Source organism: Syngnathoides biaculeatus, chromosome 12, assembly GCF_019802595.1.
Source record: "Syngnathoides biaculeatus isolate LvHL_M chromosome 12, ASM1980259v1, whole genome shotgun sequence".
Lineage (NCBI taxonomy): Eukaryota > Metazoa > Chordata > Actinopteri > Syngnathiformes > Syngnathidae > Syngnathoides > Syngnathoides biaculeatus.
Genome location: NC_084651.1, coordinates 11,489,658 through 11,511,215, shown reverse-complemented (window position 1 = coordinate 11,511,215; position 21,558 = coordinate 11,489,658). Strand labels below are relative to the sequence as shown.

General features: G+C 40.4%; 2 protein-coding genes across 3 annotated transcripts; one reads left to right on the top strand and one right to left on the bottom strand.

The window, feature by feature from the left end:
• Positions 1 to 69: 69 nt before the first annotated feature.
• Positions 70 to 10,306, bottom strand: polh (polymerase (DNA directed), eta). Of its 2 annotated transcripts, none has more exons than XM_061838067.1 (11): positions 10,211 to 10,306; positions 8,653 to 8,812; positions 7,879 to 8,013; positions 7,570 to 7,805; positions 7,236 to 7,399; positions 6,559 to 6,662; positions 6,365 to 6,484; positions 6,170 to 6,293; positions 5,968 to 6,033; positions 3,975 to 4,147; positions 70 to 3,572 (listed from the first exon to the last, which is right to left on the bottom strand). In XM_061838067.1, the coding sequence occupies exons 2-11, from the start codon at positions 8,787 to 8,789 to the stop codon at positions 2,927 to 2,929; spliced, it is 1,905 nt and encodes a 634-aa protein (XP_061694051.1). In that variant the 5' UTR covers positions 8,790 to 8,812; positions 10,211 to 10,306; the 3' UTR covers positions 70 to 2,926. The 2 variants fall into 2 exon arrangements, with proteins under 2 accessions (XP_061694051.1, XP_061694050.1); XM_061838066.1 differs by lacking the exon at positions 10,211 to 10,306 and adding an exon at positions 9,657 to 9,765.
• On the top strand, positions 9,683 to 21,175 carry LOC133510258 (voltage-dependent anion-selective channel protein 2). Its single transcript, XM_061838071.1, has 9 exons — positions 9,683 to 9,830; positions 12,823 to 12,894; positions 12,979 to 13,028; positions 14,726 to 14,878; positions 14,984 to 15,036; positions 16,222 to 16,449; positions 16,588 to 16,738; positions 16,860 to 16,917; positions 20,416 to 21,175. The coding sequence occupies exons 2-9, from the start codon at positions 12,828 to 12,830 to the stop codon at positions 20,505 to 20,507; spliced, it is 852 nt and encodes a 283-aa protein (XP_061694055.1). The 5' UTR covers positions 9,683 to 9,830; positions 12,823 to 12,827; the 3' UTR covers positions 20,508 to 21,175.
• The last annotated feature ends 383 nt before the right edge of the window (positions 21,176 to 21,558 follow it).

Genomic DNA, 21,558 nt, shown 5'->3' with positions numbered 1-21,558 from the left:
TGGGTGCTCTGCTCAGTGTTCGAACACAGAATTGGGTAGAAAACCCAGGAATTTTTTTATGTTGATTTCTTTTCTTTTTTTTTTTTTTTTTTTTTTTTATCCAAAAACCGATTTGTACTACCAATGATACGTTCAAATTCTGAGGTTCCACTGTATTTTTTACATTTGTTCCCTTGGCTTAAGTTCTCCAGTGAGTGTATTTTATTAGATAGCATTGATACAAAAAAAAGAATAATACGGGCAACCTAAGACTTGCTGCACAGCGTGAATTTGAAAGTAAAAGCCATTTTCTTTCAAATATATTTGCCGCAGGCTCTTGAAGTTACTGACGTTGCATGCACACAAACACGCAGTGCCTCATGGAAGTGCCTTCCAACACAACACAAGTCATTCAAGCAGTTTCAAAAAAATCTTAAAGCTGGTGCTACTAGTTCAAAATGCAAATATTTGTACCAAATCGTTTGACTGTTTGGTACTACTCCAAACCAAGACTACTGTAGGCCTTACGATAATTCTTTTTACCAACTATCTTATATGACTGCCGCACTGTTACATCAACTTTACAGTTACACACCCCATTCTATCATTATGTTGTGGTTTTTTCAAGAGCATATTTCAACCTTTTGTAATATATATCTAGCTATACATTTTGTGTTTTTGTGCATCTCAGGTGTATTTCTAGTAGTTTTTACATTTTACAATCAAACTTGTTGAAGCTTTATGACTTGTTTATCCCATTTTGAATGCAAAGTGTATAATCACATGAACTATGTACAGATCCAATTGGTGTATTAAATGAAGCTTTTATCACATTAAAATGTGACTTCTATGCAGTTTGAACTGTTTATTGTTAAGAATTGGAATTGGTGGGATTAAAAATTAATAGAATAATATCAGCCTTTTTTTCCAAAACTTAATGCCTTGATATGATATACCCATTTATAAAATACAATAAATTTACTGGACAGTTTCTCCTCAAAATGCTAAGGGGGTGGGACGCTAGTTTTGCTATGATTTTTGACAATTAACTGGAAATGTTTGTAAAAAAACAAAACATTTTCATTAGGAGGTAGATGTCCCGGTTAGAACCATTAGCCCATTGTGTTGGACGATTTACACAGAATTTAATTGTGTTTTGTCTTTATAAATTACAATTAAAATAAGATTCCATTATTTTCTATTCTTTTGCCTAAGAAAAATAGCTAAAACATCAGTCAAGTAAGAATTAAAACTAAACTAAATTATTCTTCAAAGTAAAGTGTCAGTAATTACTACCCAGCTCTTACTTCAAACATTGTGAGTGTACAGTATGTATTTCAAATCAGGTGGATATTGCAATTAGGGAAAGACAAGTGGAACAATAGAAATGTTACAAATCATACAATATTTACAAGGGCTCATCAACATCATATCTCAACATTTTCAGTCTTTTAAGGATCAGCAAGTGTTACAAGCAACAAAAAAGGAAAATAAGTGTAGGAAAATGAGGGTTTTTTTTCTTATCATTTGTTTTCAAAAAGGCTGTTTTGTTGTTTTCAATGTGAATTTCTCTCTCTGGTCATGTGCCATTCCAAGTATCTAATATGACATATTTTTCAGAATATTAACTCGATGCGCCTCCTTGAGGTGCAGTCTATTAATTTGTTTTAAGATGATCAAAAGATGGGATTGGCTGGCAACCAGTTCAGGGTGTACCCTGCTTCCTGCCCGATGACAGCTGGGATTGGCTTCAGCACTTCCGTGACCCTCTTGAGGATTAGTGGCTCAGAAAATGGATGGATTGATTATAATAATTATAGACTCATGGTTCTACGTAAAAGAGCACTGACTTTTGAACAGTTTTATTTTTAAAATTATGGACACTTTATGGAACATTCGCATAACTGGGTGGTTATGACGGAACATAGTCTAAATTCTACATTTATCTTTTGGTCAACATGTAATCAATAATGATAAAAATCAGATAGAACAGTCAAACAAAGTGCTTTTTTTTAAAAATTACAAGTATGTTTGGGTTACCTTTTGGGGACTTTTGAAAGTTCCAATGAGATTTTATTCAGGTTTGTGCAAATAGTGGAAAGGTCTACTTTATTTCTTTTTTTCACCAAGAAAAAAACATGTAAAATGAGTATAAAATCCTTTAGAACAGGTCCAGTCGGGGTCCAATGTTGATTTTTATTCTCTAAGAGCAAATGTCACTGACAAACAACAAAGTTATTGTAATTCATTCAATTTAAATCCTCATTAGAGTTGCAAGTGAGTTAGAGACTAACGCAGCTGACTTTGAATAAGGTGGGCTGCCTGCCAGCCAATGATAGGCTGAAATTTAAAAAAAACATTCACAATCATGGACAATTTAATAATCTTCAATTATAATTCTTACACCATATCTTAACTGGAGTTTAATTTATTCAGTGGCAAAAATTAATGATTAAATCTACTCAACCATCATTACATCAATTATTCTTGATTTAAATGAACAGAAATAGTATTATCCCTTACAGCCAATGAAGAAAATGGCACTCACTGTATTGTGTAAAAACTAATGTTCAATGTTCTTTTAATTGTTACATACTGTATTATTTATGTTTAAGGGGCATGACATCAGGGTCTAGGTTGACTACTACTTGAGTACTGGTGAAGGTTCTAATTTTGTATATTTGTAATTGACTGTTTTTTCCTTTCAATAAATGGCTGAAGGTGACTGTGGCTGTCCTTGCCCACATGTGGGGACATAACAACAGTGCCTTAATTGTTGCATTTTAAGTGGTATATCTCAAGATCTCCCATAACTCGTATTGCTCGCAACTGCAAGTCCCAAAAAAGAAAAAAAAAAAAATAGATGAACGTCTCAACTTGGTCCACTCTCTAGACATCACTGTATTTGTTCCTGAAATCTATACGGGGGCACTTTCACATATAAAGATTAGTATCTTTGGAAAAAAGAATCCAGAGTCCCCGTACTTCCTCCTCCTCCTTGTGAGCAATGTCTTTTGGCTTGGGGTCCTCCTGACACTCTGCTTTTAGTTTTAAGCTGAGAGGACGGCGATGCCCCAGCAGGAGGTTCCCTTCTGACAAAGGAGGAAGAACAAGAAGGGGAAAAGGATTTGTGTAGGTCCAAGGCGAAATGATAGTCATTGTGTTCGGGCATCTCCCACGCCGGCACGTTCTGGCCGCAGCGATGACACTTGAGCACATCTTCTGCTGTGTCCTCAGTGTGGGTGGGAAAGCCATCTGCTCGCTTTTCACCATCGTGGCTTGGATTCAAACCAGTTTCTGCATTTTTCTTCCGGAAAAACGAGGCGATGCTTGTGCGAGGGTCTGCCAAAGTGCCTTTAGAAGGACTCGGAGAAGAGAGGGAACACGATGGAGTCGACTGAGATTCTGTTTGCTGCCTGTGAAAGAAGGAATCAATGGTGGCGGGTGATTTGCGTGGGGCATGGCTGGCGGAGAGAACGCTTTGAGTGGAAGGCGCGTCTGCGCTGAGAAAGCCCGCGATGCCCCCAGCTGAGGCTGAAGGGGCGTCGGAGAATTTGCTGGCCGAGAGGTGCAGCAGCGTGAGCGGTGGACTCCTGCGTGACAAGCAGAATTGTATGAAGGGACAAACACAAGCCCACTGGACATTGTCAACATTTATTGCCAATTCTGAAATGATTTATCAGTCCATCCTTTTTTTTTCAACATCCATCCAACCATTTTCCAAGCCGCTTATTCTCACAAGGGTCGTGGGAGCGCCGGAGCCCATCTCAACTAACTTATAAAGTAACGACTAACTGGATAAATAGAATGCAGTACTAAATCCAAGCACTAAGAGTCTATGGTAAATTTGCTACGAGGCAAGCAACAAGTCATGCTTGGAGAATTAAATGGCTTTTTATGAAGTTACAAAAATTTTAACCATATCAATAATCAACAGAAGGGTAGAATCTAACATTAAGACTTGACAAGCGCGTGTCCGGTTAGATTGAACCCACCATGCCACCTGCTGGTTTCCCGCCGCGTTGAGGCTCTTGATGATGGCGAAGCTGTCGGCCGACAACTTGGCGGCATCGTAGCGCACGAGAGCGCAACAGCGCGAGAAACTGCTCTGCCGCTTGTCACCCAGCTGTCGGACGCCGACCGTTAGCTGTTTTGCTACGCGACTGTTCTGGAAGAAAAAAAAAATATTGCTAATCTCGCGAGGGCAATGTACAGGAAATGTTATGGTAATATTGCTTTTTTTCCTCAGATGAGGAAAAGAAATGTATCATTAGGTGCCTAGCATTACAGTGAAGAAAATAAGTACTTGAACACCCTGCTATATTGCAAGTTCTCCCACTTAGAGATCATGGAGGGGTCTGAAATTTTCATCGTAGGTACAAAAAAAAAATCCAGAAATCACAATGTATGATTTTTTTTTAACGATTTATTTTTCTGATAGAGCTGCAAATAAGTATTTGAACACCTGAGAAAAACTATGTTAATATTTGGTACAGTAGCCTTTGTTCGCAATTAGAGGTCAAACGTTTCCTGTAGTTGTTCACCAGGTTTGCACACACTACAAGGGGGATTTTGGCCCATTCCTCCACACAAATCTTCTCTAGATCAGACTGGTTTCTGGGCTGTCGCTGAGAAATACGGAGTTTCAGCTCTCTCGAAAGATTTTCTATTGGGTTTAGGTCTGGAGACTGGCTAGGCCACGCCAGAACCTTGATATGCTTCTTACGGAGCCACTCCTTGGTTTGCCTGGCTGTGTGCTTCTGGTCATTGCCACGTTGAAAGACCCAGGCACGACCCATCTTCAATGCTCTGAGGGAAAGAGGTTTTTCCCCAAAATCTCACAATACATGGCCACAGTCATCCTCTCCTTAATACAGTGCAGTTGGCCTGTCCCATGTGCAGAAAAACACCCCCAAAGCATGATGATACCACCCCTATGTTTCACAGTAGGGATGGTGTTCTTGGGATGGAACTCATCATTAGTCCTCCCCCAAACACAGCAAGTGGAATTATGACCAAAAAGTTCCATTTTGCTCTCATCTGACCACAAAACCTTCTCCCGTGACTCCTGTGTATCATCCAAATGGTCATTGGCAAACTCAAGACGGGACTTGACATGTGCTGGTTTAACCAGGGGAACCTTCCATGCCATGCATAATTTCAAACCATGACGTCTTAGTGTATTACCAACAGTCGGCTTGGAAACGGTGGTCCCAGCTCTTTTCAGGTCATTGACCCAGTCTTGTTGCGTAGTCCTGGGCTGATTCCTCACCTTTCTAAGGATCATTGAGACCCCACGAGGTGCTATCTTGCATGGGGCTTCACTCCGATTGAGATTAACAGTCATGTTTAGCTTCTTCCATTTTCTAATGATTGCTCCAACAATGGACCTTTTTTTTCCAAAAGCTGCTTGGCAATTTCTCTGTAGCCCTTTCCAGCTGTGTGGAGTTGTACAATTTTGTCTCTGGTGTCTTTGGTCTTGGCCATGTTACAAGTTTGAGTCTTACTGGTTGTATGGGGTGGAGATGTGTCTTTATGCCGCTAACGACCTAACGACGAAGACAATACATGGAGTGGAGGTGGACTTTTAAAGGCGGACTAACAGGTCTTTGAGGGTCAGAATTCTAGCTGATAGACAGGTGTTCAAATACTTATTTGTAGCTGCATCACACAAATCGTTAAAGAATCCTCCATTGTGATTACTGGATTTTTTATTTTAGATTATCTCTCTCACAGTGGACATGCACCTACGATGAAAATTTCAGAGCCCTCCATGATTTCTAAGTGGGAGAACTTGCAATATAGCAGGGTGTTCAAATACTTATTTTCTTCGCTGTATTTATCAAAACATATTTTGTATTTTTTTCAATTTTAATCATTACTCATCTGTGGACAAATAATATGATTGAAAAAACTATCCTCGCTAATATGACTGCTTGGCAGTCTACTAAATGAGGACGTGGGGTCATTCCAAAGCCTTTTTCTTACCACTTCTCTGTCCTTGGTCAGCCTCTCCTCCAGCTCCAAAGCCAGCTGATGAAGCCAATACTGGACCTTTGCAGAATAATTGAACATAAAACAGAAATATGCTTCCACAACATTAGGTATGCATGGATTTATAAAAAAAAAAAACCCAAAACAGCTGTATTAAATAGCATTGGAAAAGGTCATGTTAGATAAGTGTGAGTACCTGCTCTTTTGTCGCCAGTGATGTTTTCCCAGGGAAGTTCTTACTGCAGCCAATTGATTTTGGCAGCTGCCTGGGTTTCACCGCTTCAAAGTCAATGCCCCGACACAAATCATACAGCCACTGACTGAAAAAACACGGAGTCGATCCAATAAAATAATCACGGGCACAGAGAAGCCTGTGGTTTTTCAGCCTTACCCGGTCTTCTCTCCAAAGTGGTGCCCCAGTTGAGCCTGAGAGAAGCGAGTCAGCTCCCCCATGTGCTCCACATGAAGCGCTTCTGTGACCGAGACCCCCAGTTTTCCGCCCAGGTTCCGTCTGTGGAAATCACAGTGAGTTGAATTCATAAGGGAAAGCGTTGTATTTGGCAGTGGCTTCAATGAAACGCTCACATCTTGCTAATGGGTAGTGTGTTGAAAAGTTCGGTCACGGAGTCCAGTGGCAAAACGGTCTGTCGATTTGGTTTGTTCAACCCGCACGCCAGTTTAGCCAGCACCTGGAAGAAGCACAAAGGAATTAAATACGACTTTCAATACAAATACAGCGCTACTAATTTGAATGCCGTGTACTTCACACAATTTACATGCTTTATCTCAGTGATTTCCAACCTTTATAGAGCCATGGCACATTTTACAATTGAAAAATCCCATGGCACACCAACAAAAGTAAATGCTACCAAAAGTCTAGCAATTAATTACTGTATGTACTTCCTGCCATCTAATAGAAGAGGACTTTTTTTGTTCTGTCTGTCATTGTGCATTACTGTCATAAATAGATGAATAAAGAGACATTATTTCTTGGAATAAATGTTTTTTTTTAGCAATTACATAAAATTGGATAACTTCCCACGGCACACCTGCAGAGCGCTCACGGCACACTAATGTACCCCGGCTCACTGTTTGGGAATCACTGCTCTATCTAATATATGAAATATGTATGTACAATAATATAGACAAATAATAGACTTACATACATTTTAAATTCAAGATATTTTTATGCAGTTCAATATATTTTTTCCCCTCTCCCTACTGGGAAAATGTTTTTTACGAACAGTGAACATTTGTCCTACTTTGTTGTGTGAGATCCCAGCTGAACACTGGAAGCTCGTGTGCTGCTCCACAGCCGCCCTCATTTCCTCCACAATGAGGGCCCCCACGGTGAGCTGAAGCTCTGCTGAGTTGTGCATGGGCAGAGACGCCAGCCACTGTAGCACACCTGTGGACCTCTGCTTCTCTGTTGCACACACAGGATAGTGAACATTTAAAATTTGTGGATTTTGTGGGGGAAAAAAAATCTGGCTTTACAGTGCTAATATTACAGTATTCAGTATTATTGTAGTTGCAGTGGATGTTTGTATGACTTTAGTTCAATCTACATGGCAGACAATGTATGGCCACACCTACCTTTGTCCAGAATGGGATCCTCAGCAGGTTCTTCCTCTCCTTCGGATGAATTGTGAGGGTACCCTTGAATGCAGGTGGTCCTCAGCTGGTGAGGCTGTATTTGTTTGTCCGCCATGTCCTTCAGCTGCTGCTGAATAGCTGCAGTCAAGTCCATGTAGGCCTCGTCGATGCTGGCCCGCTCGACCACCGCAAAGCGAGACATCACTTGGATTACTTCCACGCTGGCCTCCCTGTAACTGAACACAACGGTCTATTTAAAATTGTGCTTCACTGATTGACAATTATTACGATGACGTGGGTGTCGCTCACGGGGTCAGGTCCGCCTTTCCGTGAGATTCGCGCACTCGTGCCACCTGGAGATCCGGGCACAGCTTCTTGGCATCGTCCACCCACATGTTCTTGGTGACACCATGGGCCCTGGCCTCGTAGCTAACAGCTATGATCCTGAGGAAAGAAGGAGGGCAGAGAAGGCAACACTTCACTATCAAAACGTATGATTGCTTTTGGAAATAATTCATCCATTTTCCTCATTAGGTAAGGAGGAAAACCAAAGACTACTGCGGCGGTTTTTATGATTAACAGTCTGACAATGTGTGACAAGCATAGAATTGATGTTTTCATATTTCCAAACTTTGGCCGAGAGGCTGAATGCATCTTGAAATCGTCAGCCTGACAGGGCACATATAGAAAACTTGATAATCACAATCACATCCAAGGACAAATTAGACTTAAAATGAACCTAACATGCATGTTTTTTTTTTTTTTTTTTTTTATGTAGGAGGAAGATGGATTATCTGGAGAACATTTAAGAATAAATAGCAAACAGGCAGTAGGGTGGGGACACCCGTTCTGTAAATTTGTTTTAGCTAAGAGCAGAGGAAGCCAAAATTAAAAGACGGAATTCTATAGGGCTATCCGTATGTATTTCATTTTATTCACCATTTTACAATTTAATAATTCATTTTAAGAATTTGTGATTGTAATTCTCAAAGATGAAATATAGATTTAGGCAGGTAATCCAGTGCATCATTTGACTTTTTGCCAATGACAAAGGATTTAAAAAAAAAAAAAAAGTAAACTCACCCGCCGCCTTTCCAGGTCTTATACTGGGCCACTACACAGGGAGTTTTCTTAAGGGCAGGATTCAGCCTTTGCTCTACTTGCACGTAGAAACAGTCCATGTCGACTAATGCCACGACTCTTTCCTTCCCATACTCCATTACGAGAAATACGGGCAACTTTCCTGCATCAAAGCGAGGTTTTTCTGTCACATTCTATCATTGTTTGGTCAATGAAAATTTATACTAGCTTTGGCTTTCCCGCAATTATGTTACATAAATGCGTCATCAAAAGTGGACGGAAACTTTTGCTTGTGAATTACGTATTCGTGTCAACCAATCATCGCAAAGTACGGTACTGTATACGTAGTTCCACTTCATATCCAACAAAGTAAAAGAAACCTAGTTCAAAATGATTCAGAAATTCTGACCATCCAATCATCATGTTAAAAGATACAAAATATTGTAATATTGTGTGATATTGTGAAATGTACTTTTTGCTCTTGACACGTCTAAACAGTTACTGTACTTACCGTACTTTGACACTGGGCCATTGCAGAAAACTGAACCAAGATCTGTGGCAGGATTGCGCTCAAGATTAATAAATATTTTAAATTTATTTGAGGGGTGTGCTGTTTGGGCTCACTGATTGGAAATATAGTAACGGGAAATCCAAATAAACTTCTAATAAATAATCTCATATTGATGGCAAAATTTCACACAAGAAGCCTTACTTTGTTGCGTTGTACGGTGAGATTACTCTGTAATGTACATCATTTCTGTTAAATCCTCTCAAGATCAAAAAGCTATTAAGTCTATAAATGTTTGTGAACAGTTTAACCTTACTATCACATTAATAGATTGGTGCTGGTCTCAACGTGAAATACCGAGTCCGTCAGCTCCGAGACAAAGACATTAAAAATGTAAACGGTCTCGAGTGTTGCAACACTTGAGAATTTATTTAAAACGATGAAGCAGAAAATATGAGTGATAACGCAAATGTACAGTACTGGACTATATTATATTTACTCAGGCAAAGGATGGCCAACCCGGGTCCTAAGGCAGGATGTGATAGGTCGGGTTTCATGTGAGCGCAGTCTCCTTCAGCTCGTCCTCCAACCAGCCAAGCCTGCCTCGCCCGTGCGGTCTGAGGAAATCTGTCCCAAACTCACTTGAGCTCACCTCTACACGTCTCTCCGACCGGTAAGGGACGCCTTTGGATGGGCTGTAGCCAGAAACGTCTCAGTCGTTGTTTAACGCGCAGAAAGAAACTCTCTCAGCTGCTTTTAGGCACTCGCCGGCAACTCTGATAGCTTTAGCAGCGTTAGCTAAGGAAGACGGGGGCACGCCGCGTCTGACTCATTTAAGGTTAAACTCTTTTTTTTTTTTTTTAATCTTTGAATAGAAACTATTATTTTATCGGGTTTTTTTAATGGTTTTTCATGACAGCTTTTGCGTTTTGCACATGACTAAGCTCTTTGGGTCTTGTTAAGAATGCATTCACCATACTTTGGCCTTTGTCGAGTCACAGTCCTCGACAGCGCACATCACTTTGACGGGTGGCCAACATGTGCCCGCCTCACCTTTAAACCTGCAGGTCCAGCTTGTCAAACTTGAGATTTGTCCCACGTTAACTATGCTCGCGGGGCGTCAGGGCGCTGGTAGTGGCTGGTCACGTCACAGTTACGCGCTCAGTAATCACGACGAATCCCATCTGAAAGCGTCCTGGGCGAATGTTTGCAAGCTTTCAAAATGTGTGCACTCAATATGTAGACATTAAATCGACTCTGCGTTTGAGCATGAATCTGATCTACCCTCGTCCGTTTTCTTTTTTTTTCGTTTGCAGCTGGAAAGGTCAGTTATGACATTTTGGAAGGTTTTTATTGTACACACACACACACACACACACACATAATGGCCCGTTGCATGTTCCATGCTTGTTCTGTCTTGGCGAACCCTTATCCCAGCTGACCTTAGCGGTGATGGAGGGCATACACCCTTGGACTGATCGCTGGGTACATACAAGCAACGCAAACCTTTTCACATTTTAGAGTTCTCAATGTACCTCCTATGTGTGAGTCAGAGAAAACAAAACCCATGCAAGCACAAGGAGAACATGCAAATTCCACAAAAGGAGGGGAGAAGTCCTAACCCATGATCTGTCCTGTGTGACATGCTGTGCTAACCAATGGTCTGCCATACTCCCCACCCCTTAGATATTGTTACAGGCTTGACTGTTGAGTTTAATCTGTTCGGTGACCAAACAGACAGAAGTCGTGGTCAGAAAGGGTCTTTAAAAAAAAAAAAAAATACAGATAAATCTATTTTTATATTGTTCGTTACTGGGAGGAAAAAGTCTGTGAAACCTTTAATTTATTAGATTTCTGCATAATTTCTCAAATGTGGTCTGAACTTCATGGAGAAAAAGTAAATGAATTCTTAGATTTAATAATTGGTTGAACCTCCTGTGACAGCAATAATCTCAAGCAAACGTTTCCCGTAGTTGCAAATCAGACATGTACAACGATTAGGGTGAATTTTGGGCCATTCCTCTTTTCAAAAGTTTCAGTTCAGCAAAATACCTGGATTGGGTTTTGAAGGAAGCAATATTGAATTCAACAGGACTTTTGACATTCTGCTGCTTCTGTGTTTTGCGTCATTCTTCTGTTGCAATTCCCATCCTCTTGAGCTTCAGATGTTGGACAGATAGCCTCAAGTTCATCTGCAAAACACATGTTGATAAATGTTCAACTTTTGAATTCATTTTTCCATTTATGACAGCATCCCATTCATAGGGCCTAGTTAGCAGCACACGCCCATACAATGATGTTTCCTCTAACATGTTTCACGGTTGGGATAATTTTTTGATGTCGGTGTTCTTTTTTTAATTTTTTTTGTAATTTTTTTTTTTTTTTTCCCCTCTCACACTTGTCAACCTTCGTTTCAACTGTCCACAGATCATTTTTCCGTTAGTGCTGTGGAATATTTAAGTGCTGTTTAGGGAAGTTGTATAGAAGTGAACAATTCATCATAGGTGTTCTGAGAGGTCTTTTGACGAAGACATGGGACACATCAGACAATGCTACTTGCAAGGTGGCAATTCTAACTTGTGTGTTTTCTATTACCCAGAGCACCTTTAAGCCATGCCTGCAGTCTTTGTTTATTGAATTGAGTCCAGGTTGGCTCACCGCTGACTCAGAGTAACTCTTAGAGTATCACTGTCCTTTAAGTTCCCTTTTCTGAAAACTCCCTGTCCTATGAATGAATTTTTTATGAAGTTATATTTATCCATATAATTGTCTGTTTGGTATTAGTTTAGGGAGACTCTCTCTCTTTTTTTTTTTTTTTTTTATTTCACCATTTATTGCTTGAAAAGTCCAATACAATCTTTAACTCAAATCTTTGCTCATACCTCAGGACAAACAAAAATGACTGAGTTACTTCTCGCATTTTAAAACTTGTAAGTCGTGTCACTCCCAAGTCAAGGCAGTACTGTACCATAACTCAGATTTACATACATACTGCAGAAAAACTTTTCCCAAAACCTGTTCAATTTGAGATGAGCCATCTTGATTCTGCACATAGTATGTTGCATCAGTACATGTATGTGTTCAGAAATCTTTTCAACTACCACTAGATCCCTTTAAATGTTGTCAGGCTGGGTTTGGGTCATCTTGGCATCACCTGTACTTTAAATGCTTGAATTGTGCAGTATAAGACTAGCTTGATACTGATCCATACTTGCCTACAAATGATAATTTTCACTTTTTAATACATTCACAGGAAGTTGAAAAAGCATTTTAATTTATATGAGATCCTTTGTGGAAAGAAGTATTGGGCTATGCTGGAAACACAGGAATGTGCCAGAGTAATTAAATTGTAACCAGAAGTCTTGATGGGCTGTAGTTTATCAGTTACCTGCAGTACCTCGGCCCGTAAAGTCATGATGACTGTAAATATTTTGTGGCTGGGAGAAGCTAAGGTAGGTACGTCTGTAACTAAGCAGGCCATGTTTAAAATATATAAAAATGAGCCCTTGAGTTTGTATTTATTTGAGAATATTATGACCATGTTTGTTTATTTATATATAATTATTTTTTAAATCATAAAAATGGCCCAAAAACTCCTTTACCCTTGGATTTTTTTTATGTTAATTAGTATGGTAATGGAAAATATTTTTCCCCCCTTTCTGTAGGAACAATGGCCGTGCCACCTTCATATGTTGATCTGGGCAAGTCTGCCAAGGACATCTTCAACAAGGGCTACGGTAGGAATTCATGTGGGATGTTGCAACGTTAAATTAATCTATCCAGCCGAATCTAGCAGGGTTTGATTGAAACAACTCTTTTAGGATTCGGCCTGGTGAAGCTCGACGTCAAGACAAAGTCAGCCAGTGGAGTGGTAATTATAGTATTTATGTACACTTGGACTGGATAGACACTTTTCAAACTGCTTGGTGTCGAATAGTTAAATATGTCAATCATGCATTTTGAATGTGTTTGGTATTACTGTAGTCTGGTTTTGTCAATGCAATACCCACCCGTAAAGTCGTGCCCTACTGTAAATAAATATAAAAACAGGAATCTGTTATGCTAGTTTAAAAAAAAAAATAATAATTCGAAGCTATAGTTCGTGTCTAAGTAGAAGTTAACTACTTCGTATTAAAACCAAAACCATTTATTTGCTGATATTTGAGTAATTGTATGTAGTCCCCATTTGTAAGGATGATAGTTTGCGTATCTCTCTTATTTGAGCCAGTACGGTAACGATTCCCCATATGTGAGAATTGAGACAGGTACTCAATGGTACTAATTGTGGTACTTTTCTGTTTATATGGTAATAAATATGAATTTGCTCAATTATGAAATCCAAAGAAATGTCAATGTTTATTTTTCAAAATAGACACTGACAAATGTAAAAAAAAAAAAAAAAAACACTAAGATCAACATGGTTGAGCAACAGAGGTTGGGTTTTTTAAAAAAAAAAAAGTCACTACAGTAAACAAACAAAAGTATTAAAAATTACTCTTGGCGAGGTCCATGATTTCCACAAAGAATTATGAATGTTGACCTGTCAGACCACAGCACACTTTTTCACTTATAATGAGTTCATCTCAGATGAACTCGGGATGAAAGTACCGTAATTTCCGGCCTACAAAGCACACCTGATTGTAAGCCTCACCCAGTACATTTGAAAAGGAAATACCATTTGGTACATACATGAGCCGCTACTGTGTAAAAGCCACAAGTGCCCACATTGAATCATGAGATATTTACAAAGAAAGACGGTACACTCAGTTTTCAAAGTTTTAATACCTTAGCTTATCTTAACATAGCAACAACACGGTAGCAGAAACAGGGCTGTTTAAAAAAAAAAAAAAAAAAACAGTAAAAGTCAGTTCCTCAGCACATGGCGCATATAGTCTACCGGTGTCACCTTTTCTACTCGAGTGCCCCCTTGTGGCAGTTAGAAAAAAACGCACAAATTAGCCCATTCACTGCATAAACCGCAGGGTTGAAAACGTGTGGAAAAACGTCGCAACTCATAGGCCGGAAATTATGGTACTTACTTGTGTTTGTAGAGGTAGCAATGAACTGTGCTAACTGAGTGATTTCTGTGTAGCTGTGTAGGAAGATTTAATAGCCAAGTATGTAACAAAACTAAATAAATTTATCTCCGGCAGTTGGTGGCACCCTGATGCAACAATGTTAAGTACTGAGAAGAAGAACAAACAAACTTAACAAGTACAAAGAACAATATACATTCAATTAATGGGAACTATTCCTTATAAGTGTCACAATTGTGTAAGATGCAGTCTTTTACCAATCTTTCAATCTGATCAAATAAAAAAATCAATCAAAGCCAATTGAGCAGTTTAGAGTGTGTCACCGGCCCACATTATGTTATGCTTAAAAATTGTGCCCTTACCCATTCGCGGTTCACCATTATAGTTTATTGCAGTGACAATTGTGCAAAGGGAACAGATTAAAGTGACAAAGTATTTGCAAATCATGTTTTCTGTTTTTAATTGACATCTTGCACAGTCCCAACTTCATTGGAGTTGGGCTTTGTAGCTTAACATTTTTGGGGGTTTATAGGAATTCAAAACATCTGGATCCTCCAACACCGACACCAGCAAAGTCATCGGCAGCCTTGAAACCAAATACAAGAGGGCAGAGTATGGCCTGACCTTCACTGAGAAGTGGAACACGGACAACACCCTCGGAACAGAAATCACAATTGAAGATCAGGTTAGGGCAACCATTAATATTACAGTTTATAATCACAGAATACCACAATGAACACAATACCCAATGATGGCTTTGGCTTACCCCCCCCCCCCCCACCCTTCACAGATCGCCAAGGGACTGAAGTTGACTTTTGACACCACCTTCTCACCGAACACTGGGTATAATACTCATTTGATCTGAGAATTGATTTTATTGAATCCTTTGAAGTACTTCAAGATGGTCTATTTTGCCAGCTGCCTTGACAATATGATTGACACACTGCCCAGTTAGGACTTGGTCAGTTCTCCAATGCCCTCCAGTCCAAATGTGGAACACGTCAGTCACTGACAGCAAGACTCATTTGTGATTGCGCTCTCAAGCTTTCACACCTTTTATTAAAAAGAATAGAGTTAAACAGAAAGCACGCTCCGTTCCACCTCAAAGGCATATTGCTTGTCAGGTTATTGATGCCCCCTGTTTTTATGTCAAGGTTGAAGTCATATACAGGAGTCGGGTTGTCATGTTAAGAATACGAATAAACATCAGCATGGATTTTGATAAGACATTATAACCCAATAACTTTAAGGAGAAGGAGAAATGGAGTATTTTTATGCCCCACAATTTTAGACTGTTAGCATTTTCTTTTAAGGGCATGCAATGGAGCCATCTCAAGTCTCATTTGCAAGGTGCTTAGAGCCTCTCTCCTCACAACATTGAAAGCGACCCAGCAGTTGTTGTCTCGCTGCCATATTAGGGAGCATCTCAATTGGCACGTCGAGGTGTGAGGCTGGAATCGGATTCACCTGGTCATGTATCCCCCCCAATGTTTCACTTTTTTTTTTTTTTTTTTGGGGGGGGGGCATTTTGAATAGACAATTTTCTCTTTTTGTGGTCGGGCACAGTCCCTAGCCACCGTATTAAAAAGAAGCTTTCACTGTGGCTTCTTAACTAACAGTTGTGCTGGTTTTATTTTGATGTAAGATGAATGTCCAGGGCAGCATGAGGGCGCAGCTGGAAAGCGTTGGCTTCACAGTTCTGAGGTCCCGGGTTCAATCCTGGAACCTCCTGTGTGGAGTTTGCATGTTCTTCCCTTGCCTAAGTGGGGTTTCTCCGGGCACTCCGCTTTCCTCCCACATCCCAAAAACATGCAACATTAATTGGACACTCTAAATTGGCGATAGGTGTGATTGTGAGTATAGCTGTTTGTCTCTATGTGCCCTCCCATTCACTGGCAACCAGTTCATGGTGTACCCCGCCTCATGCCCGTTGATAGCTGGGAGAGGCTCCAGCACTCTCCTGATGGATGGATGGATAAATGTCCATGTTGTCTTATTCGTATTTTCACCATGTGCGTACCTGGACAGCAAGAAGAGCGGCAAGGTCAAGACCGCCTACAAGCGCGAGTACGTGAACCTGGGCTGCGACGTAGACTTTGACTTTGCTGGCCCCACCATTCACGGTGCAGCCGTTGTCGGCTATGAGGGCTGGCTCGCTGGCTACCAGATGACCTTCGACACTGCCAAGTCCAGAATGACCCAGAACAACTTCGCCATTGGCTACAGGACGGGAGACTTCCAGCTGCACACAAATGTGTAAGTAACACAAGTTGTTTGGATAAATTCAATTTTATATCTGTAGCGCCCTATAGTATTGTGATATGTTGTGCGTTCCTACACCACACATTGAAAAACACTGGGATAGCGGAAATGCATTCTTGTGCTCTTTTAAAGCAACGACGGAGCAGATTTTGGCGGCTCCATCTACCAGAAGGTGAGCGACAAACTGGAGACTGCCGTCAACCTGGCGTGGACTGCAGGCAGCAACAGCACACGCTTTGGCATCGCCGCCAAATACCAGCTGGACAAGGATGCCTCAGTCAGTGTAAGTATAGCTGCAAGGTGGTGAGAAAAAAATAAAACTAAAACTGAAAAAGTACTTAAATACTTCCTTCTCTCTTTTTTTTTTTTTTTTTATTTTTATTTATTTATTTTTTTTTTGCCAGGCTAAAGTGAACAACAACAGCCTTGTTGGTGTTGGTTACACCCAGACTCTTAGACCAGGTGAGCTTCCTGCGCCAAATACTGTAGCTTTTTCCATACGTGCAAATTGCAGCCTATATTTGCCGCTCCCCTCTCTGTGAAAGTCCAGCCTGTTTTGCAGCACTCATACACATTCAGCAGTCATTCTATCTTTCCATACACAAGATAAATTGTTTAGCATGTCATAAAATAAAGGATGGGGAAGAAGTCAAAAGGAAAATTGGCATCTTCCAAGGTAGGATCTCGCAAAAGTCGTTCAATCTTTTGTATTTTAGCGCTGCAAAAGGTGTAGGCGTGTGCAGGTGTAATTTCACAGGTTCTACTGTGATGTGGCGCTGCAATTAATAATGAATCAATTGGAATATTAGGTGACCAGCAGAAGGATCTGTTTGGACATCCCAATAGAATGAATGTAGCCTGCTGCATTTCCTATTTTTCTTCAAAATGTAACTACTACAGGCAGGCATGTCGCAGTTGTGCGAGGTGTGTTTAGGCAACCTGCATAAATGGGAGTGTTTCTTTTGTTATACAGTACATAATTGTAAAACTGGATTACGAGGGGAAATTTTTGTATTAGAATGCTTTAGTTCAAATACTATGATCACACTATTATGGAATTTATTTTTTGCAATATGAGAGCAGCAGGTACATTTTAACTGTCAGCCAAAGCTGCGAGAAATGCAAAGTTGTCATTTCACCCTCACTGCTCTCGTGTCATGTTTTTGTTTGCACATTAAAGACACTTTTTTTTTTTAATTCCACACAAAAAAAACACCACTCAGAGGTGTTTTTTTTTTTTTTTTTAAATATACGTAGAATGAAAGTTGCAGCTGACAGTGTGGAATGATTGGGTGGCACCAGTGAAGAAATTAAATGCCAGAATTTTGAGCATTGGCCATGTTTTTCAGAAACGTTGGGGGGCACTTATGAACTAACTCATTTTTGACTGGTGAGCTTAGTTCGATATTTTGTAATATGAATTGACCTGTTTAATTTTTCGAACCATGAACTAATCTTTCTACTAGTTTCTTTAGAAAATAAACTTTCCCAACACAAATCCTGTTATTTCACATCGCATCATATCTCGCAGGTTTAAAAAAAAATGTGGCTTCCCCCCCCCCAAATATGGTGCAGCTTTGTACGTCATACCAGATACTGACAGTGATATCCTCACACATCAAATTATTTAAATGGTAGGTTTTGTATACAAGGCATTGTGGCTAAATTCCGGATCATCTGTTACAGCTGTCATTTTGGTTATAGTACTCAGTTCCCAATGCTCACAATGCATAGTAACTTGTCTCCAAGTTACCATCGGTGGGAACTTGAGTATTTTGGGTACAGGCTAATGAAGGTGTCGTCTATGGGTACCAAGAGGTACACTCAGATACTGCAGTGCTTCCTGGTCTTCATTTGTTTTGTTTTTTAGTAACGGGTTAGACGTCTTTCATGGAAATATGTACTGCAATTGTAACTACTACTGTATTAGTGTAGTTTAGGGCTCGACTATGGCACGTTCCAACTTGAAGATAATCTGGGTTGTACCGTTCGAATCATTGGAACAAAACGACAGTGTAAACTGGTCTATCCTTGTATTTGTAAGTTTCTCCACCCTCTTTTCAATGTTTCAATCAATGCTGCGTGGGGGAGGTCTCAATCCAGTCCAACTATACATCTTGTAAAGTTTAATAGTTTGCACTGTCCGTTAGCCACCTTGGCAATGGCGAACTAAAATGGGACGTGGCAAAGGTAATATTGCCCACGTTCGCCACACTGACAAATCAAAATTGCCTGTGTCAAAAGCCCTTCCTGATAAAAGTTAGTGGGAGTGCTCATTCTGCTCTGTGTGAACGGCGGTTATGGTTGTGTTTTGCCCCTGCTTCATAAAATGAATCAATCCACTGGGCTTTCCCCAGTTGCGGGGAGCAGCACATCAGGGAAGAGAAGACCCGATGCCACCTGGCGCTAAATTGAAGCATGCATATTTATTGCAGTGACTTACGTACTTGTGTTTTGCAATTCATGTTAGCACTCAGAGCTAGCTAGCTGCCTTCTTCATTGGTGCACGAGCTGCATCTCCGACTTTTGTTGTCATGCCGAGCGGTGGAAGCACTGGCTCAAAGCAGGCCCGTGATTAATCATTTGTAGGCCCAAAGCAAACCTCGTCATGCCCCTCTTATGTATTTTAGACTACTTTGTCCAGCATTTGAAACGTTACTTGTCTGAGACCTAACGTTAGCCTACTATTTCCTTTCAAAGACTTAAATTATTTTTCAACCAAAAAAAGTTTACATTTGCTGAGTTAGTCTTTAATATGCTCCTTGGGGATTATTAAGTGTATCCTGTCAACACTTTTACTTGAATTTAGGTCAACTAACATTTAATATATTTTAACGTTTCAGCTGCTTTTATACTCCCATCATGTCAATGGAAAGACTCGCTGGTGTCACTCCACGTTATCTCTATGCTTGCTTGAGTGACAGCAGTGCGACTTCTACTGACAAGAGCATCATTACACAGTATTGCATTTTTACAAGGCAATGAGATGACACGCTGTGGCGACCCCTAACGAAACAAGCTGAAAGAAAGTTGTTGAAGTTAAATCAACTCAATATTCTTCTGCAATGGTAGGGTTACAATTCAAAAATAAAATAAAGATGTGGTATTGAAATGTATCTAGAGATTTAGTCCTAGCTGACAGGAAAGTTGATTTGTGTGTCTATATCCAATTTCTTTGTTGGTCATACTACAGAATAATGTATTTGTTTTAAAGAATAATACACACCCACCGTATTCTGAAAAATTGCATGCTAAATTGTAAAATCTCCCTTTTGCAGTATTTTAATAGGACTCACTCAGGCCTAGTCCTGATTGACTATGTATGTAGTTTTTAATTGGGCCCACATTGCTAAAAGCTTACTGGATTTCCAGTGATGAAAACTGGCTGTATGGGGGCTAAAGGTTTAGCCACAAACACGATGTTGTGGCTTACTACCATATTTTTGGGACGACACTGTGGACCAGTTTAGGGCTTACGGCTGAGAAAGCCAGATCTCGGAAGCTAAGCGGGGTTGGCCCTGGTTAGTACTTGGATGGGAGACCGCCTGCCAGGTGCTGTAAGCTTCTCTCCCCAGCTAAAATGCAGAGGGGTTGCGTTAGCAAGGGCGTCCAGCGTAAAACTATTCCAAACAAATATGCGTTCATCTGAGATGACACGCTGTGGCGACCTCTAACGGGACAAGCCGAAAGGAAAAGAAGAGGAGCAAGAAGATGTGTGGACCGGTTAATAGGCCGTGTCCACTCTAATGTTACCCCCCCCCCCCCCCCTTACACGAGCCACGCCAGACTATACCTGCATAAATACTGTATACCGTGCTCATTGGTATGTTGTAAAAATTAGCTTAGGTGGTGAAGTAGTATTACTGTTGTATTATTGAAGAATTGGTTTGAGTACTTGGTCTGTATGGAAGCACCCCTAATATGTAGCTTTAACATGCAACCAATAACATTCCTTCCCAGGTGTGAAGCTCACACTGGCTGGCCTGGTCGACGGCAAGAACATCAACGCCGGAGGCCACAAGCTGGGTCTGGGTTTGGAATTGGAGGCCTAATCTTCTCGTCCCCTACACCATGCAACTCCGGAATATCAGAAGAAATTTGACCTTACGCAGTTCCCAACCAGCAAAATGGGGGACATCTTGGAAGAGATCGGCTTCACAAAGGCTACGACAAAAAACTCTTAACTTGAGTGAGCACCATTGTCATACTGGTGTGGTTTTTTTTTCTTTCTTTTTTTTTTATTTCTAGTTGCAAGAATCAGGTGGCATATTATTTATATAACTGTAACGTCATGGTTCCAATCCAGCACTGCCATAAATCCAATCCAGTCCCAGTTGTGCGTGCATCACTCTGCCTGTGTGGCTTTATTGTGATCTTGCAAGACACTCCTTATTTGCGTGGTGTCAACCCCCCTGCCGATTTCTTTTTGAAACGCCACCAGCTGATATTCCTCAGTTTTAAAGTACACTAGGCTTTCTTCCGTTGCTGTTTAAATAAAGCTGTAAGCCTCCTTCACACGCGCACAAAGGTATCCTGTCGGCCTTCGGAAACCAGTCCACTCAGCCGACCGCACAGATAAAAATACCGGGAGGCTTCGAGTGCTTGAAAGCGATGCCAAACTTATTAAATGTAAAAGAGTTAACTCTAAGTATCCTTTCTGTACAAGGACATGGAGATCCTTTTGTGTATGTTACCTTTTCAATAAAGTCTCCAACCTTCATCTGTCTTAAGGAGAGTTTCTGCAAAACACTTTTGTCATTGTGAGGATAGTTTAACTCATTTTAATTTTGTTCTAAGGTGATCTTAACTTTTTTTCACTTAAACTACTGCTAGGGATTTTAAATACATTTTATGGTGTAAATTAATTTTACTACACCAAAATGCTATGAGAAATTATCCCGTTTCACTTACCAGTAATTTGCAAATTGTAAATATTACAGAAATTCCTTTGTTGCTCCACCTATGCCAGCTACAAATAATGATTGTCATAACATTTTCAGTCCAAAGGGATGCTTTTGTCCTCTGAATAAAGTGTCAGGGCTGCTGCCTGATTACATCTAAAATGTAGGCCAGCATTTCAGGAAAAGAACATCATACCAACAC

Bases quoted from the DNA above. Each gene is read 5' to 3' on its own strand.
- polh (XM_061838066.1), bottom strand. From the start codon at position 9,714: ATGAAACCCGACCTATCACATCCTGCCTTAGGACCCGGGTTGGCCATC. The intron at 6,485-6,558 runs GTGAGCGTTTCA...TGATTTCCACAG, and splicing joins ACACTACCCATTAGCAAGAT to ACGGAACCTGGGCGGAAAAC. The intron at 6,034-6,169 runs GTACTCACACTT...TATTCTGCAAAG, and splicing joins CACTGGCGACAAAAGAGCAG to GTCCAGTATTGGCTTCATCA.
- LOC133510258 (XM_061838071.1), top strand. From the start codon at position 12,828: ATGGCCGTGCCACCTTCATATGTTGATCTGGGCAAGTCTGCCAAGGAC. The intron at 14,879-14,983 runs GTTAGGGCAACC...CACCCTTCACAG, and splicing joins AAATCACAATTGAAGATCAG to ATCGCCAAGGGACTGAAGTT. The intron at 16,739-16,859 runs GTAAGTATAGCT...TTTTTTTGCCAG, and splicing joins ACAAGGATGCCTCAGTCAGT to GCTAAAGTGAACAACAACAG.